Source organism: Grammomys surdaster, unplaced genomic scaffold, assembly GCF_004785775.1.
Source record: "Grammomys surdaster isolate TR1022 unplaced genomic scaffold, NIH_TR_1.0 126248, whole genome shotgun sequence".
In the NCBI taxonomy this organism is placed as follows: domain Eukaryota; kingdom Metazoa; phylum Chordata; class Mammalia; order Rodentia; family Muridae; genus Grammomys; species Grammomys surdaster.
Genome location: NW_021621048.1, coordinates 2,585,198 through 2,603,743, shown reverse-complemented (window position 1 = coordinate 2,603,743; position 18,546 = coordinate 2,585,198). Strand labels below are relative to the sequence as shown.

At 36.1% G+C, this 18,546-nt stretch overlaps 1 protein-coding gene and 1 long non-coding RNA gene across 7 annotated transcripts in view; one reads left to right on the top strand and one right to left on the bottom strand.

Annotated features, from left to right (window-relative positions):
* LOC114613565 overlaps positions 1-18,546 on the top strand; it is an 87,890-nt gene that overhangs the window by 39,296 nt on the left and 30,048 nt on the right. For 3 of the 5 annotated variants that reach the window (XR_003710201.1, XR_003710197.1, XR_003710200.1), the window contains exons 2-6: positions 5,008-5,084; positions 8,000-8,071; positions 8,586-8,918; positions 9,372-9,468; positions 10,219-10,341. This is a non-coding gene — a long non-coding RNA (uncharacterized LOC114613565). Of the gene's footprint in view, positions 1-5,007; positions 5,085-7,999; positions 8,072-8,585; positions 8,919-9,371; positions 9,469-10,218; positions 10,342-10,492; positions 10,583-17,143; positions 17,227-18,546 lie in introns of all 5 variants that reach the window. The other 2 variants (XR_003710199.1, XR_003710198.1) reach the window with 2 other exon arrangements.
* On the bottom strand, positions 1,938-18,520 carry Plscr5 (phospholipid scramblase family member 5). 2 transcript variants are annotated; one of them, XM_028758910.1, is made up of 8 exons: positions 18,373-18,520; positions 12,992-13,176; positions 8,656-8,698; positions 7,563-7,783; positions 6,547-6,708; positions 4,579-4,740; positions 2,437-2,519; positions 1,938-2,350 (listed from the first exon to the last, which is right to left on the bottom strand). In XM_028758910.1, exons 1-7 carry the CDS (start codon positions 18,383-18,385, stop codon positions 2,481-2,483), a joined length of 825 nt encoding a protein of 274 aa, XP_028614743.1. In that variant the 5' UTR covers positions 18,386-18,520; the 3' UTR covers positions 1,938-2,350; positions 2,437-2,480. The 2 variants fall into 2 exon arrangements, with proteins under 2 accessions (XP_028614743.1, XP_028614744.1); XM_028758911.1 differs by lacking the exon at positions 1,938-2,350 and having other exon boundaries at positions 13,028-13,176; positions 18,373-18,385.

Here is an 18,546-nt window from a genome sequence, read left to right as displayed (position 1 = left end):
TGCTAAGACTCAAGAAACATTGTTGAGGAAGATATGGAAAGAATGTAAGAGCTGGAAGATAGTTCTGAAGTAGGGCTAGAAAGGTCCATGATATAAATATTCCAAAACTGAACTCAAGCCCAGGTTGTTTATATTGTATCTGCACAAGAGTGGAGCTGACAACAGTCAATCATGAATTGAGGAGGGCCTCAGAGTCCCTGATCACTCTACTGGATTAGTGTCCACTGATAAATTCTGGGAAATTGAGAGTAACTGCCATTAGTTGTTTAACTACTGGTAACCCCAACAGGCTCTAACACACAGCTCCAAACAGTTGTACCGATGGATGACCCTGGCTGTAAACATATCTTGTCTCAGAACCAATAACAACCACTTGACTATCATAAAGGTACTTGTAGAAAGGAGATGAGATTAATGCGAGAGGCAAGTGAGGATAATCCTGGAGAGTAATCAATACATTGTGCCCATGTACAAAATTGTCAAAATACAAATTTAATAAAAATTTAGAATTTAATAAAAAAGGATAAAAACAAAATTTTAGGGGCTGGAAATCTGTTTTGATGATTATGGCACTCTTTTGATGATTGACATGGCTTGTCTTGAGTTTTCTGTAATATATTTGCTCCAAACTTCAGGTTCTCCTGTTTTCCAAGATTATAGGCACATATGAGTACACCAGTTAAAACTTCTCCTTCATAGAGAAATACTGGTGGATCATAGGAAGGTATTAGATTTTTGTTTCAAGGTTTTATGGGTTACAAAGAATACTCTGTTAGAACCTATTGGCATTGTACCTCCACTTGATGACTACAGTCCAGCCACAGTCTTCCTGTGTCTATTAGACTTGCCAAGCATGTTTGACTTACAGACTTTGTGCTTTCTTTTTCAATTGGCAAGAATTCTATTTTGAAGAATCTATTTTGAAGGCTGTTATCTCTTGCCCAGTTCTTTTCCTCTATGTTTAAATGAACAGCTCTGTTTATTTATAAATTACTTTCCTTCCTGGGTCTGGAAATAAAACTCTAGCCCTTCTTGGAGAGATCTGATAGATAACTTATCGTTTCTGTGGGTAACAATTAAAACCAGCTTTAAACGTACTTAATCAAACAAAGACTGATTTTTGCAAAAGTATGTATGTCAGCAAGGCAATGTGGGATGTCGTTAATAAAATTACCGAAGATCAGATACTGCACACCAGCTTCAGTCTAATTAAGAAATTTCTTTTGGCAGGGAGTGCGGATGAGGCTGAGGTAGGACTTGATTTTGTAGCTCAGTGTGGCCTTGAACTCAAGTGGTGGTTTGGATGAGAATGTCCTCCATAGGTTCGTGTATTTGAACTGTTGTCCCCCAGTTCAGCCCTGTTTAGGAATGTTCAGGAGGAGGAGCCTGCCTCCAGGGCATTGGAAACATTTGAAAAAGTGGGGTGTGGGAATTAGATATGTGCCCCAGCATGATGCTAATTCTGAACTGGTTACATTTACTTTGTGTTCTTACTTCTGTACTGTTGCAGGGACTCAGGTCTGACTCTTTTGCTTCTGTTTGTTTTCAGTATGAGAGTTGTCCATTTATCATTTTGAAGTCTCAGATCCCTTAACTGGCAGAAACTTCATAGAAGTTAGATAAAGTCCTGGTAGAGAAGGCTGCTTTCAGTAATTTAGAGTCTTTCTATATGGCTATTTAAATTTCTGGCATGAATCTGCTCAGTGCTTTAGTTAATTGCCTTATGGAATATGATTGTGCCTGTGCTACTTGAACAAATGGAAGCTATCCATCTTCCTTCAGATTCTTACACATAGTATTTACTCAGTCTTCAACTTTCCCAAAATAAGTAAAATGTATTTACTACAGTAAGAAAATTAAAAGTCTCAGAAATATGAGATTCTCTCTCAGAGAATATGAAGTGCGTTATAAAATAACACCTATTCTTTAATTCGTTAAGAATACACGAGAAAAATTTTTAAAAAGAAATAAAATTAAGGAAGTCAAAAGGAGCTACTTTTGAAAAGATATTTTAGAAATTCAAGCCTTTTGATTAGTAACCACCCATAGTACCAGCAACACTTCAAAGTGTTCTCTAAACACTGAATTCCCATCAGTGATGCTGCAAGCCTTAGCTCTCATCTTTCATGCTTACCATTGCAGTGACTTCAAAAGAATAAAAAGAGAATGATAATCTCTCACAGTAACCTTGGACTCATGCTAGTAATTGCGTATTTAGCTATCACGCGTTCACAACCAGGTAATTGTCTCATTAAACTGTGTTTTAATAAATATAGTAATTAACATTTAGTTATAAAAAAAATCAAATACTCAGACCATTCAGAAATGAAACTCAGAGCCCAAGGGACATCTAGAAAAAAATGAAAAAGAATTAGATAGTGTCAAACATAGACATCTTCAAAGGAAGAAGATCATTTAAACTTGCCTTTTACTTACTGAAATGTGTTTTGCATGTTTTATTGTTTTCGTCATCGTGCTTGTTATAATCCAGCAAGCGAATGTTCAAAGAACATAAAATCCTACAAATAAATAAAATGGATATGAATAAATTTATAAAAGAGGCAACAATTAGGATCAAGAGCTTGACATGCCAGCTTTGATGATGTGAAGCTGCGATGTTCTCAGTGGTGTTTCAGCAATGCATGATTTATTGGAAGAATAAAAATTGTAGTGTTTTTAAGGCTCATGATTCTCACACGTTAAATTTTAAACATGCAATCAACTTAAATCTAAGTAATCTTAGTAGCACCAATTTTGGAGTAGTCAAGACTGTAAAATTCAATTGTAAACATTAGAAAGCAGAGGAAGAAGCTATAACAGGTATCACCTTCAAAATGTGTGCTATTTACGTTAGAGATATATTTGAGAAGCTGTCTCAAAACATATATTGTGAACATTGCAAACGTTTCATGAGGTTGTGATTTAGCAACATTTTTGGGAGTTGTTTCTATTGTCAGATAAGTATATGAGTCTCTTAGTTGCTAGAGTTTAAAATTTACCCATTCATAGAACTGGGGAACTATCTAGATCAGTCTTCATTTTAGTTTATGAGCACAGAGGACTCATTCAATGTCATGTTCAGGCACTGGCTTGGTGTATGCAGGTAAGAACTGAGAACTTACAAGCATGCATGTCACGCAGAGATTGTATGATATATTACGTATTGAGTGTGGTCTAATCAACCTTCTATATCACACCAATCTCTAAAAGAATGTGAGGCAAGGATAGGAAACACACTTGTCAAAACACAAATATTTAGACAGTTTTTGAAAATAAACAAACAGAAAAATCACAAAGGTTTAAGATCGAGAAAACAGTATTGTTTACCAATAGTGTTTTGGCAGCAGCTTGTTGGCAAAGTAGGTTAGTAGAGAAGATGACAAATGAAAATTTTAATATGAAAACTAAGTGAACAACTTGATAAGAATGAATGAATACCCAAGAGACAGAGTATATAAACGTGTACTTTTATGAGACTGTGTTTTCCTGTGTGTGTGTGTAAGTGCATGCCACTGTGTGTTCTTGTCTTTCTGTGTGGGTGCTTATTGTATGTGAGTGAATGTGTGTGTGCGTGTGTGAATGTGTGTATATGTGTGAATGTTTGTGTATGTGTATATGCATGTCTGTATGTGTGTGTATGTGTGTGTGTATGTATGTATGTGTGTATGTGTGTGTGTATGTGTGTGTATGTGTGTGATGTGTGTGTATGTGTGTGTATGTGTGTATGTATGTGTGTGTGTATGTGTGTGTGTGCATGTGTGAATATGTGTATATGTGTGAATGTTTGTATATGTGTATATGCATGTCTGTATGTGTGTGTATGTGTGTGTGTGTATGTGTGTGTATGTGTGTATGTATGTGTGTGTACGTGTGTGTGTGCATGTGTGAATGTGTGTATATGTGTGAATGTTTGTGTATGTGTATATGTATGTCTGTATGTGTGTGTATGTGTGTGTGTGTGTGTGTGTGTGTATGTGTGTGTGTGTTGAAAGGTTAATGCTGAAGTGTGGGATGACCAAAGATGGGAAAGGTAAGCAGGAAGTGATAGGATGGGGAATAGAATAAATATTTGGTGTTTATGCTTAACTCTCTGTGACGATCAAAGATTAAACTATGGAATTAACTTTCAATTAATGTTTTTTTACTAAGGAGACACAATAAATGGGGCTGACTTTATTCAACAGCAGCATAAAATAAAGTAATTGTTAAGTTTGGGTTCTTAAATCCTGAATAACAACAGAAGAAAGAGAAAAGGTGTTGGTTTGCTTGAGAAAACAAAACAGAACAGAACAAAACAAAACAACACAGGATTCTTGAGTTCAAAACGTTCATGATGGGGGAGACCTTAGGCAGGAGCTAGTGAAGCATTTTGTCAAAGATGTTACTTGACTCCTGTGTTCCCAGCATGAGTAAAAATAAACCTCTAACTTCTGATCTCCAAAGGAGGATGATCATATCTTAAAATGCCTCTGTGTGTACAGCAGCCTCTGCAGGTCAAGACTGTGGAGAGGAGGATCTGCTCTATACAGTCTTGCTTATAAGGGCAAAACTCACCCATGCAGCTTAGATTAAACTTACAAAGAGAAAGCAAGCACCAATCATTGCTGCTTTGAGTGTCACGTCGAGATCTGCAGGAACATGGATCCCAAAGTTGTCAGCGTTTGTGAACACATCATTGACAAATCCCGACCAGTACTTGGAGATCTTCCCGATTGTAACCTTTTCATCAACAGTTTTCACCTTTGCAAAATTAATGATGATAATGATAATATGACGATGATGATGATGATGATGATAATAGATAGGCATGATATTGCAGGTAAAAAGATGGTTGACATCTTGGTATATTTTTCTCATGATGAACCACTATATTATTCACCACCCTCAAGTAGCAACCCTATGTTGTTTGCTCCTGTCTGTGGATATTTACCTCCACATTAGTCAAAATCTTCAGGCTACCAGTTTCTGGACTATTATAATCTGTTTTCATTTTCATTTTCTATGCAGATGGAGTAAATAATTATGACCAGACAGCCACAAGATGGCAGCACGTGCATCTCTTAGTTATATAGCTAAGCACAAAGGTAATGAATGTCTTAACCAATATTTGGATTTTAAACCAGAGCTTGCTATTATAAAATATGTATGTAAAATACATATACTGTGTGTATGTATGTGAGCGCATGCACACAGATATTTAAAAAATTATTTGAATGAATTATTTCTAGGTATAATTAATAACATTTAGAAACTTATCAATTATGTAATTATTAAAACTTTAAAAATTAATACATTGTCAAACTACATTTTTTGTGTTATACTCAGACCTTTGTTAACTCACTCCCTTCTAACCAGCCCTAAGTATTATAAGTCACTTTGAGCTCGTGTATAATCAGGAAAATGAGATTAGTTTGACATTGAAGTCTGCCGTGTCTATTAAATGAGAGATCTACATCTGACTTATCAACAACTTATTTCTTTATTCTGTTTATCATTCTGACAGTTATTTAATATGGAACTTCACTTTCTGTATGATGGGTGAAAATAGAAAATAGAGAAGGTTTCTTAGGACATAGCTATAGTACAAATACTAAACTCTAATGTTAAAATCTACTGAATCAGAGTATTAAGAAGCAGTGTGACATCCTTTAAGAATATGGGCTTAGGACAAGTCACTTAACAAAGTCTGTATTCTCGATGTCTAGAGACTCCTTCAGAAGTTATGAAAACAGACCTAGGTGGGATATGTTTGAATAATGAAAACGGATGCTTTAAATGTAAATTCTCCCTGCCTTTGATGTGCACTCAGGATATTTGTTGCAAGAGCATATGCTGTTACAGGCTAAATTTGCAATGGCTCATGTTAATATTCAGTTCCCTAAACCTACAAGTACATTATTTTATTAAACAAACTTAGCAAATCTTACATACATAGCTTTATACAGTGACACTCTAGTGGAGTATGCTTCTTAAATGAGACCTGAATGGGATTAAATGTCCATCCAAGCAGGCCAACAGAAAAGGACAAGGATAACATACATATTCACTCTGTCCCACACGTTCTTTAACTCCCTATGAATCAGCTTCATCAAACATAGGGCTACCATGGTTTTTAACAATCACTATATATATATATATATATATATATATATATATTCACAATATATAAATATATATAATCACAATAAATAAAAAATTCTTTATATATATCTTCTTTATATAAAAATGATTTATCTCTCATATATATACATATATATATATATATATATATATATATATGAATATGCCTGATGTTTATAGGTAAGAGGATATAGCAGTCTATCACTGTATTTAGCAAATATGCCAAGAATTTTAATTTTATAATCTCTGGAGTAGTGGCTATTATATGCTAAATATATCAGCATGGAACAGGATTTATTAGAGTATTATACTAATATGAAATTCTTAAAATGTATTTAAGTGCTACATTATGATCTTGATGATTTATAAATTGAATTGCATTGCAAGAACTTAGGACCTAAGCAAAACTTTCTTTGTCATTCATACCTCAAAGTCCACATCACCAAAACAGCCACAAGTTGCACAAGGACCAACGATTTTCAAAATATCTTCTTTGTTTGCATTTTGGATTGTGAATTTGGGCTGAAAGGGGTCCCACTTCTGTGCAACATAACCAACTATAGTACCAGGAGGGGCTTGGATTTCTAGCTGTAAGAGAAATAATAATAAAATCAGATCTTCTACAGTAATAATTCATTAATCACGGAAGAATATCAACATATATCTATACAATATTTGTTATGATATAACTGTTGTATTATAAAAGCCATTATACATAGGCATTTTTAGGATGTAAAGTGGTGTTTTACTCTTACATTTTGTGTTATAGTGCAAAGTGAGATTTTGTATTTTGTATTTTGTCATGGAAATGACAAAAATTCATTTCACTGATATATTTAGCATTTTCCATATGTGTATGTGTGTATTATGCAGAATGTAGAATGAAACCACATTCTTCTGTCTCACAGAGACATCAGATCAAATTGAGTCTACATCAATGAGAGCTATTGTTACAATTCTACTAACAATGACAATTATATTTTAAAATAAAATGATTGAGTAAGGTCACTCTGTTGTGTACCATGGGTTTATTAAATGTGCAAATGCTCAGTATCATTCTGAGTATAGCACCCAGGGAAGAGTACACAGTGGACGAGGTTAAGAGTGATGGCCTCTCCTGGCATTGCTACTGTCTAAGATGACTGTATTTGTATAGTGGTGAGACTGTAGCCATTACAATTATTTGAGTAATACACAGACCAGGAGGCTATGTCTCGTTTATAGGATGCATGAGCTGTTTTTACCATTTAATCTCATGGTAGCTACCATAGTTTCAGATTACAAATGTAAAAAGTGCCTCATCAAATCTTCATGTTTTCCTAACTCTATAAAGGAAGATATAAATTCAAACAGCTGTAAGGTTTACTGTCGTGTAGTTCCAGATGAGTGCCACTTAAAGGAATAATCTTAAAAAGAAAAGATGCTGAGGGGCAGTGACCAACCTCTTGTAGGTAGCAAGGGCACCAGCAGCTGTTACACCTTAGGGGCCTGTTCACTGTAATCACCTCTCGACCTGAGTTGTCTGTGATCCTCAGGGTGCAGGCTCGCAGCGTGGAACACACATTACGATTAAAACAGATGCTTTCTTCCACTGCAAAGTAAATTCTTTGTCCCAAGCTGTTTTTGATCTCATATTTGTTGGAGGTCTCAGTGCCGAGTATCACTATTGCAAAACACATCTTATGAAGACATGCTCTGATTCGTATCACCACTTGTCAAAAGTCAAGGAGTATTAATAGAACGTAGTGTCATGGTAGAGTTACTGAGCTGATAGTTTTAGCTTCAGACACATCTGTTTCCATGTTGGAAACTTTGATGACTTAGCCTCGGGAATCAAAGCAAAGTCTGGGAACAAAACTAACAACTAATTTTATTCTAGAACTATGAACAAACATGTTCCACCGCCTTTCAAACAAAGAACAAATTGTGTAAGAATGGACTCATTACTCAGGTAACAACCCTATTATTTTTCTGCAAGTTATTGGGACAATTCACAGTGGCATTTATTACCATATCTACAATTTCTCTTAACATCCACAGTAGTAATGCTGTCCAACCAGTTTAATTCTGACATATATTGGCGTAATATAGGATCTTATAAACAGAAAGGACTCAAGCAATTTGAAATTTAATTAATCATCTTTACATATTTTCCTAGGATAAATTGTGTACGTATTTTGTTGAGTCAGTTGGGAAGCAATAAAACAATACCATTTGTGTCAATGAAATTTTAATATGCCATCAACTGTGATTTCCCTTATTAGAGTGCTAAAAATTTCAGTGATTAATATCTGTGGGATATTATTTATTGCTTAAAGATTAAATTTATTAGAATTTAAATGTCACTTATGAAAGACTTATTTTCATACTTACACTTTCTTTAAAATTAATAAATTTAGAGTTGGTTTAAAAATTGCTCAAGCAATCATTTAATCTAAATCTATACATTGTTTATAATGTTTTAGATGTAAGGAATCTTCTGAATACCAAAGCCTTTTCAGAAGTTTTGATAAATACAGAATCTGATGTACTTACTCCCAAGAAGTTCCACCTGCTGATGGATGATTATCAGGTCCAGCTGAAAAGGATGATACAAATGAAGTGAAAACCATTCCATGACAGCCCTTACTGTGCCACATGAAGCCTGTCATTTTTATGAAAATGTTTTGAACACTCACCATATATAAGACAAAGACATTGCCACAGAAACTGAAGCAAACTCTGAGAACAAAATCAACTTACTTTATTCTAGATCAATGAAAAAATGCATGCCATGTCTCAACTAAAGAACAAATTAGGTAAGGAAGAATTCATTACTCAAATCATATCCCTATAATTTTTCTATGAAGCCATGTCTTGTTTATAGGATGTATGAGGTGTCTCCATCCATCAAATGTTATTGTTTAACTAATAATTTACAGAACTCTTAAAGTCCTAAGGCAGAAGTGTCAAGAGTAAGAAGAGCAACAGTGTTTATGCTGTGTTATAAAGAAAAAGGATGGTGAGAGTACAAATTATTTGGAGGAGATTTTTAAAATAATGTGTGAACAATAATGTAGAAGACATTTTAAAATGTCCTCAAATCTCTTCTGAGGAAATGAAGCCACAGGATGAGTATTGGACATCCAGCTTCTTCCAGTCCCTGTGTGTCCACTGACTCCTTCAGGTGGCACTGTGCTATAAAGGAATAAATATCTGTTTAAGCTGAAAGATGATGTTTTGTAAATAGCTCTAATTCCTATTTTCCTCAGACAAGGGAAATCAGAAAACTTTCAGACACCAACGAAAAGTCAACTGAAGCAGAGAAAGTGTTCTGCTATCAAATATTGGCCACAACCTTTGGCCTAGGTAATTAAAAATGAAATATGCAACTCAAATAGCTGTTCAGGAATTTATTGCTATTATTGGGTGTGTTTGTGTGCATGATGTATATTGCGCATACCACAGTGCCCATGTGGTAGTTAGAGGACACAATTTAGGGGTTGTTTCTGTTCTTTATGTGAACTCTGGGGGTGGAGCCCATGTTGCTAGGCTTATAGTGGATGACTGTTACCCACAAGCCATCTTACCAGCCCATATATTACCTTTGAAAATGAAATATAAAATATTTGTTTTAGAGCAGCCTCATTTATTTGTATCTGTAGTTTAATCCTCCTCATTCCTAGTCCCACGAAATCCAAGTCGTGAGCCTTTACTGAATTGCTGATCACTGCATTTCTAATGCTTCAATTTAAATCCCATCTTGAAGTTGTTTTCTCTGTATTCTCTAACCATATATGTAAAGTCGTCAGGAATCTTTAAGACAAGGTAATTTTGGTAAAGTATGGTATTGATTGTCAATCCATGATTCCAGGAAATTTGAGTTTGTGTATTTTTTCTTTCAGTTTCCTTGTATATTCTGAGGTGAGGTAGAACATTTCCTCTTATTGTCTTACCACTGATGAAAGAATACGATGTGGCCTCTTTTAAAAAGGCAAATGTTTCTTAAGGAAGTCATTCATGACTTGAGATACCCTAAAATCCAATGAACAATAAAGACAAAGCATCTTTAAGAGGAGTAAATTTTGAGTGTATCACAGTAGTTCTGTTTCCCTGCAGAAAATGGAGAGATGTGAGCAAGGAAGGGGAAAGCAACTTCAGAAAGAACGTGGTTGTTACTTCTAAGAAGAAGCAAATTAGCAATGGAGCCCTGTGGTCAGGGTTACAGTATCTGAGTTTAAGGTAAGTTACCTTAACTTGGTCACATCTTGGGTGGCCAAGAACCTCAGACTAGATAGCTCAGGGACCTAAGGCAAAACCAAATAATACTGTTCTTAAAGAAAACAAAAACATAGCAATAAAGTGACTCATAATCACATTCTGCTTTGTTCAGATCAGTTCTTTAATCAACCATCATCAGAGAAGTTCCTTCTTCAGCAAGTGGGTACGAATGCAGAAGAGACCCACAGCAAGCACACAGAGAGTAAGAGACCTTCGAATACTCAGCCCTAAATCAAATTTGATGGAGCTATCTCCATCAAATCCCTCTGCTCAGGGCTCAGGGATCCCTACTGATAAGGAAGCAGAAAGAGTGTAAGAGGCACAGGAGATGGACAATACCAGGAAAACAAGACCCCTAAGTCAACAAGTTCAACACACATATGAACCCACAGAGACTGAGGCAGTGTACACAGGGCCTGCACCAGGTGGTGCCCTAGAGCTCAAAGGAGAATTAGTCACTTGTCCCTATCTCTAATCTAGAAGCACTCTCCAATTGATAACCACTTGCAAATCAAAATCTAGTTTCCTCAAGGGAGTCTCACTGAGGAAACAAACTACTCTAAAAGGTAGGCTTCATGCCCAGCAATAGATGGCCAACAGAAAATGAACTCAACAGCATCTTTGGAGGTTCCTTGTCTAACATATCATATCAGGGATTTCCTCTTTTTAAAACATTTTAACACACACACACACACACACACACACACAAACACACACAATTTGTGTATATGATATGGCTTCCAGTTTAATGTTTTTTATGGGGTTCCTGAGTGTGTAAATGAATGGGTCTCTGTTTCTTGTGTCTTCTCTTAGGCTCTTTCCTTCTGTTTGTTTTTTAAAATTCCTATGTGTTTGCCTTTTGGTTTTATCATATAACATATCATATTGCATTATAATTCCTTAGAAGACTGTTAGTTGTCCAAGGAAGAACATAAAAGAGGTGGATACAGAAGGGAGAGGGAATGGAATGGAACTTGGAGGAGTAGAGGGTGAGAAAATCATAATCAGGATATATTTTGTGAGAAAAATTATATTTTCAATAAAAAATTAAACTCAAAGTCATTTAATAGAAAGTTATTTGATTTTGAAATGTTTCCTCATCTTTTTGTACATATAGGCTTAAAGTAACTCCATATTCTTTTTCGTACAGAATGAGTAAGTTATACTGATTAGAAATAAAATATTCACAATTTATGGCATGTTTTGTTTTCTGAAAAATATCAGCAAAGGCATGTTTTAAGAAAACGCACTGCATTTAAAACAGAAGCTCATGAGGTCTTAGGTCTATTTATCGAACACTAGGACACGTATTCATGTTAAGCATCTGGCCACGGTGTGTCATCATTCATGGGTGAATGAAGACTATGTGGTGGCCATATGTGATCATCATACCCCAGCCCTCTGGCGCTGGTATATCACTTTTATATTTGGCAAAATCTTGTCTGACAACAGTCCCAAACAGCTTGCAGCAGTTAATCAACTCTCGTCAGCTATTACAGCTGATCCTTTTTGCAGATGGAAGATGGTAGGTTAGCTTTTCCAACGCCTTTTCCTAGCTTCCTGCACTCGCCAGTCTCTATAGAACATTTGTCTGCCAGTGGGTTTCTGGAGAAGGCATCTGCAATTATAAACATTTTCCCAGCAACATATGCTACATGCAGCTAAAACCCTATCAGGCATAACAGAACTCTCTTGTACCTTAAGGGAATTAACACAGAGATTTGATTTTGATAAAAGAGATAGACTTTGTGTTTGAAGGAATGCCAGACAGACACGTCTGGTGGCATATGTGCTGACATTCCAATATTAGTGTAAGAGTCTTTTTAATCTTGTGTAGGATAATCTGATAAAACAAGAACAATATACACATACATGAACAGCAATGGCTACATATTTGCCACATGACAGAGATATTACAAGGCTGGAAGCTCTGTCCATTCTGCTGAGACTACAACAGCAACCATACCTAGTAGCAATATGATCATTCAAGCAAGTTGGTCTGAAGATTCACATACATCAGAAGACAGTAACTTGCTTTCCCTTCGACTTTCACAATACTTTTGAGATCTTTTGAAAAGTCTCAACTCTTTGCAGAAGCCTCCACAACTGCCTTCTTTTTTAGAGATGTGTGTTTTCCTCGCTTTTGTACAGTGCTTTGCACTTTACAAATCAACATTCTTTTTTGTTTGACCATTAACTTACCAAATGTGTGAGTGACATGGGATAGATGTTATGCTTCTTATGCACCTTGAACACAGTAAGTGCTCAATAAATATGTTTCATTTAATAGCTGTACGTGGTTTTTGTCTGATAATTCCTTGAGAATATCTATCTCCACACACTGAGACACAAACAGAAGTCAGATAAATGTGTTAGATTACAAAGTGAAGACTGTTTAGTCTAGGCCACTCTGTCAAGTCAGTAAGGATAGGTGACAATAAAGTGGAGTAAAATTCTTTCTAAATAATAGAAATCAATAAAATCAGCATTTTATAACTTCATGATTTGCCATGCATTCTCTACTCCATTAAATTATTGGTTGAAAAGCAAGAAACTGAATTTGACTTGCTTTAAAAAAAACCACACTAGTAGAAATGGAAAACATGCAAACCTGGCTTAAATACTCTAGACCAGGAGGGAGAGCGGCTGTTGGCAGGAAACTGCTTGGCTGAGAGACATCCGGCTGCTGCCTTGCTTGTTTCCTGGGATTGGAAGAAGCCTCTTGAGAGTTTTGATCTGAGCTTGTAGCTCGAGGAAGAAAACTAGGCAGACCTCTAGGGTTTTGGTTCTGGGAATCTGCAAGAGAAAATAAATATCTTGATGTGTACTTTAAAGTTTAGGTTGCTTTTGCTTTTAAGTAATTTTTCTTTTCTTTCTTTTTCTTTTTTCTTTAAATTTGATTTAGATATCAGCTCATCCCTTCATTTGATGTCTTTCATTTTGGTGCATTTCTCTCTATTTTCGCTATTCAATGCTCTCAGTCAGGGAAGAAGGAACATAGAAGGATGCTGTGATTGCTGGGAGAAAAAGTTGAATAACTTGGCTTAAATAATTGACCCATAGATAGATACATTGTACACGTAGCATTTTTAAAAAAGAGATGAAGGACCATAGTTCACAAAAGCAAAATAAATGGTAACAGGCCCTCACTAACCTGTACTCATAAAAGCATAGCCTTAGACTTGAACTTTTCCTTTCAATTTTGACAACCCATTAAGGCATAGCTTCCTTTCTTTGGATATTATGGGGTTGCCTTTTATTTTATGAAGACACGTTGTCTAATTTTTTTAGTCTCACTTTGAATCACACACTTCAGCTTTCATCAGAACCACCTGAGGGACCTATTAAATAGGCATTGGGCCTCTCTCCAGTTGTCGATTAAGATTTTAGGGTGGGAGGTTGGCAAAGATGCATTTTGATAAGATCCCAGGTAAAGCTAATAGTCCTAACAGTATGAAGGTGTCCTTGGAAAACTCACTGCTAAAGTGCTTAGGTTTGAGGGAGCTCACAGATTCTCTGTGAGTGTCTAAGCATAATTATAGAATTACATGAAGGTCATTTTCTTAGTTTAGAAATATCAACCAATATCAGTATTGCTCCCAATAGATACACTTCAATTTCAGTCATTTCACATTGGAACCTGTAAATTTCCTATTTGTTGTGCACTCATCTATGTAATATTATGCATAAGCCTCAAGTGGCAGAATCTTTATCTAAAAATATAAATGATAGCTTTCTACTACTGTTTCTTTATTCAGTTCTCATAAGTATCATTATGTTATCTCCCTCATTAGATACTATGCTTTTTCCATAGACTGCCAGTGTTTTCAGTTCTAATCCTCACAGAGTGTCAAGGTTTTATAAATGTAAGTGGTCTGTCAACATTGTATTGCTTTAACTTAGCCTTTAGTTCACAACAAAGTGAATGACAAGGTTTTTCTTTTTTCAAATATAATAGGGTTCATTATGAAAGTAAGCCCAATTAAACATCACATTGCTTAGCAATATGAAAACTTTTGAGACTATATCAATCATCAGGAGATTTCACTGCTGGGGGAAGGTCATAGAGTGTGTTAAAACTAAACAGGCTCTGCCACTACTAGGCAATAGCATTTTATGAACTGTGGTCTATGTAGTTCATGACTGATAGAAATAAGGTTAGGTAACATACTTGAACGAGGTAAAGAAATTAGTTCTGGATACAAAGAGTAAATTTATAACAGCTGCATCAGATTTGATAATGAGTTCTTGTTGAACATATAGTAAATTTGGGGTGCTATATAAATACTTAGTAATAAATTATGATAGTCTTATTTCTGCAATGATACCAGATTTATGACGTTTTCTGTTTTTGAGGTATTTTTCTGCATCTTTAAATTGCAAATACAGTTTTAAAAAGTACTGGGATTCTTTCTGCGGTAATAAATTCCCATCATTAAGAAAACTCAAGCATAGTCTGTACAGGGATGAAGGAACACAGACACCAGATGAATGGCCCTTTGGACAAAGGAATAAATTGATTCTAGTAACGACAAGCTTGTTAAGCTTGTGCATACAGGAAGTGTTAATGAGGGGCAATTGCCAGATGACTCATTTATTTATTTACCCCTAAGGTTGTAGGAACCGGCTGGGTTTCTATTCATATTGATGTCGAGTTGCTAAGTTTGCATTTATCTGTGGCATTTGAGATCTGTACAAGACTAGCTTGAGGATTAAACAAATGAAGAAACTTGTCCTTTGGCTCCACTGTAATAGAGCTTGTAAGTTATAAGGCTGCAGCAGCTGGCTTCCCACAAGGATCCCTCGAGAACTGCCCTGACCTCTGGGACAGACACAAAGGAAGAGGGTAACACATCTTATTCTTAAGGAAAGACCCTGGCAGGGAATTCCAAGGGGGAACCCCCAAGACCAGGAAGATTATGTAAAACTATCTTAAAATCACAGGGGAATTTGGGTATTTGGGCAGGAGTCTCACCTGTGTCCCTGGTTACCGCTGACCTGAGAGACAGGCAGGCTATAGGGTGTGGGAGGGTATCGATCTCATGGCGGGCATGAAGGTCCGATACTATTACTGATGCTGTGATGTACTTACAAACAGGAGGCTAGCATGGCTATCCTTTGAAAGGCCCCGCCGGCCCCTGACTGAGACAGAGGCAGATACTTACACTCAACCATTTAATTGAAGTCAAGGACCCCTATGGTTGAATTATGGGAAGGATTGAAGAAGCTGAAGGGGAGAGTGACCCTATAGGAAGACCAGCAGTCTCAACTAACCAGGACCCCAGGGAGCTCCCAGAGACTGAGCCACCAACCAGGCATCATATACTGACTGGTCCAAGGACCCCAGCACATATATAGCAGAAGACTGCCTGGTCTAGCCTCAACGGGAGAAGATGTGCCTAATCTTTGAAAGACTTGAGGCCCCAGTGAAAAGGAAGGCCTGGTTGGTGGTGTGAAGCACCCTCTCAGAGGCTACGGGAAGGAGGAACGGGATGAGAAACAGTGGGAGGGGGCAGGCAGAAAGGGCAACAGCTGGAATATATGAAAATAAATAAAATATTTTTTAAAAATCAGAGAGGCGCTAATGGTTACAATAGCAACAGCTGGAATGTTTGTTTGTTTGTTTGTTTTTTGTTTTTGCAACAAACACCTTGTCCAACATCCGTGCCAATAGCAACTGTTGTCACTTTGCAGAAACCAAAACCAAACTAGTGGCAAACCCATGCTCTAGAAAATACTAGTTCACAAACACAATGCACCAGAGTAGTTCATGTGGGGATGGAGATAGATGCATGATTATTAGCCAGAAAGGAAACATTGTTAGCTGCTGGAAGCATTCCTTATCTTGGTGTTAGTGGTGGTTACATAAGGGTATTCTCATTTAAAAAATCATAGAACTTATATTTGGTATTTCTTGTGAACATGCAATATTCCACAATTATATGCTTTAAATTAATAACAAAATTTGCTGAAATATTATGTTATCTCTTACTGACACTTTCTTTTTAAAAGACCAGCAAATAACTCCACGTTTATCTTATAAATTATGCTGCTTTAACACAGCACAGTACATGACTCAATGTCTGGAAGTGGACTGTGTATCCCTGACCTGAGCCACTAGGTTTCTGACCTACCAGTGGGGCCAACGGATGCCTTTCAATATAGGTATCTTTACCAAGTGAAGAAGTTCCAGATGATACACATTGCTTTGAATCTACTGGTCTCCAGGTCAGACTGCCTTGGACTTGTCTGTAAAATGCCCTATTACCCTGTAATCTTTGAGGTGATGCTACCCGATAATTCAGTTTCATAGGCCAGATATCATTAGGAAGTCTTAGTCATATCATTAAATATTTTTGAAAAGCATATCCTCAGACATATTTTAAGTAAAAATGAGGATAAGGCAATTGCCCAAACAAAATTTCCTGTTTAAATGACATCTTCTTGTCACTTTGAGTTTGTAATAAATGTTCTATCCAAACCATGGGCTTAATATTTTTAGCTGGCCATAGGGATGTTGGTTTTTACCCTGAAGTTTGTCTCTGGCTTTAGTATTGAGTTTTTTCATTACAGAACATCACTTCTTTTTAGCAGATTAATCATAATATTGCTTTCCAGTCACATTTTCTTCAAAGCCCCAGACCACCAGATGAATAAGAAACTCCTTTGAATTACTATGTGGCTTTGAATTTCTATCTACTCTTTTAAAAATGTATAACTAACCATAAATATTTTACACACGCTGCAACTCTTCCCCTCACAGGCCACTCTGTTGCTATTCTCAATTTATAAAACGAGAGGCGTTTGGACCAAGCTAGTGTCAGTGTTCAAGAAGTGTTTGTCAAGGTTTGTGTTTATTTGTCTTCAAATGGAGACCATTATGCTCTCATATATTAAAATTCAAGATTTTTCTCTCTGATATATTTTATAATTGTTTTCTAAGCTTTCCCAAGGATTCTCAGGGACTGGCCTACATTAAATAAGCATGCCAAGCACAAAGATTACTCAATCTGTTGACTAGATGTCAGAGATGTATTTTATGAAGCAAGGAGGCATGTATATGCATTACTTGGATTGAATCATGGAGGACAGCATATATTTGTAAAGTCATCTTTTTTGTGTGATTAGTTTTAAATGCTTCCCTCAACTTGCAAGTTAAACTTCTTCATTCTGAAACTTTTCATTATCATGTAGAGATTAATAATGATTTGTTTTGATGATTGAATAAAATAGATTATCATTTCAGTTTTTAGAAATATTTCACTGTGATTGTAACTTATTGCCCCCAATAAAACCATGTCTCTTTTGTTTTGAAAACTGCTTAATTAAAACAGATATTTTAACAGATACTTTCAGGATTTTAAGTAAAGCTCTACCCTTTCCCCCCAATGTCCCTAATTGATCTGCTTACTTAAATTGCATATTGTGTAAATTTTAATTGATTTTTAATATTGAATTCATTACTGAAGTAGTTTTTGAAATATTTTAAGTTTGTAAGCAAAATATTTAGCTTTAGTGTGTCAAGTTGAGGCTACTCTGAGATGTTCTGCTCTTCACTGGACTGTGTGTCACATGGTTTTGAACAACAAATGGGCAATTAAAATGTTTAAATAACATATTTAAATGTTTATGTGGAATTTCATCCCATTGCTGCGCTTAAACTAAATATCTCCACTCTAATTTTGCTTTAGAGCATTTTTAAAAAATTTTGCTTAAGTTTACATTCACTGCAATGAAAACACATTTTATGCTTGAACCTTTACTTTTTTTTTGACTAATGTCTGTGTGTGTGTGTGTGTCTGTGTGTGTGTGTGTATGAAGTCAGTACAAAGTAAATCTTGGTGTAAAATAATTTAAATTCCAGTGTTCAAGAGCAATAATACATAGCAGCCTTTAAAGGACCAGCCTCACTGATTGTACCGCAGTAGCCATGCACTTGTGTTTATAGTATAAATGAGGGCAAATTTAGTTGCTGCCTAGTCTTACCCTTACCTTTAGAGGCCATGGCAGTCTGAGTACTTCTTCAAAGGCAGGCAGGTGAAAAGGCTTTTCCTGTTTCAACACGAAGAGACCAGAATGAATAAAACTCCCGATGCTTGCCTTCTGCCTCATGTCAGCTTACAAATAGCAGAAACACAGTGCCTTGCTGGTTCTAGAGTGTTTGAT

Bases quoted from the DNA above. Each gene is read 5' to 3' on its own strand.
- Plscr5 (XM_028758910.1), bottom strand. The intron at 8,699-12,991 runs GTTTGCATGTTT...CATCCTTTTCAG, and splicing joins GTCTAGAGTATTTAAGCCAG to CTGGACCTGATAATCATCCA. The intron at 4,741-6,546 runs GTATGAATGACA...AATTTTGCAAAG, and splicing joins TTGGTGATGTGGACTTTGAG to GTGAAAACTGTTGATGAAAA.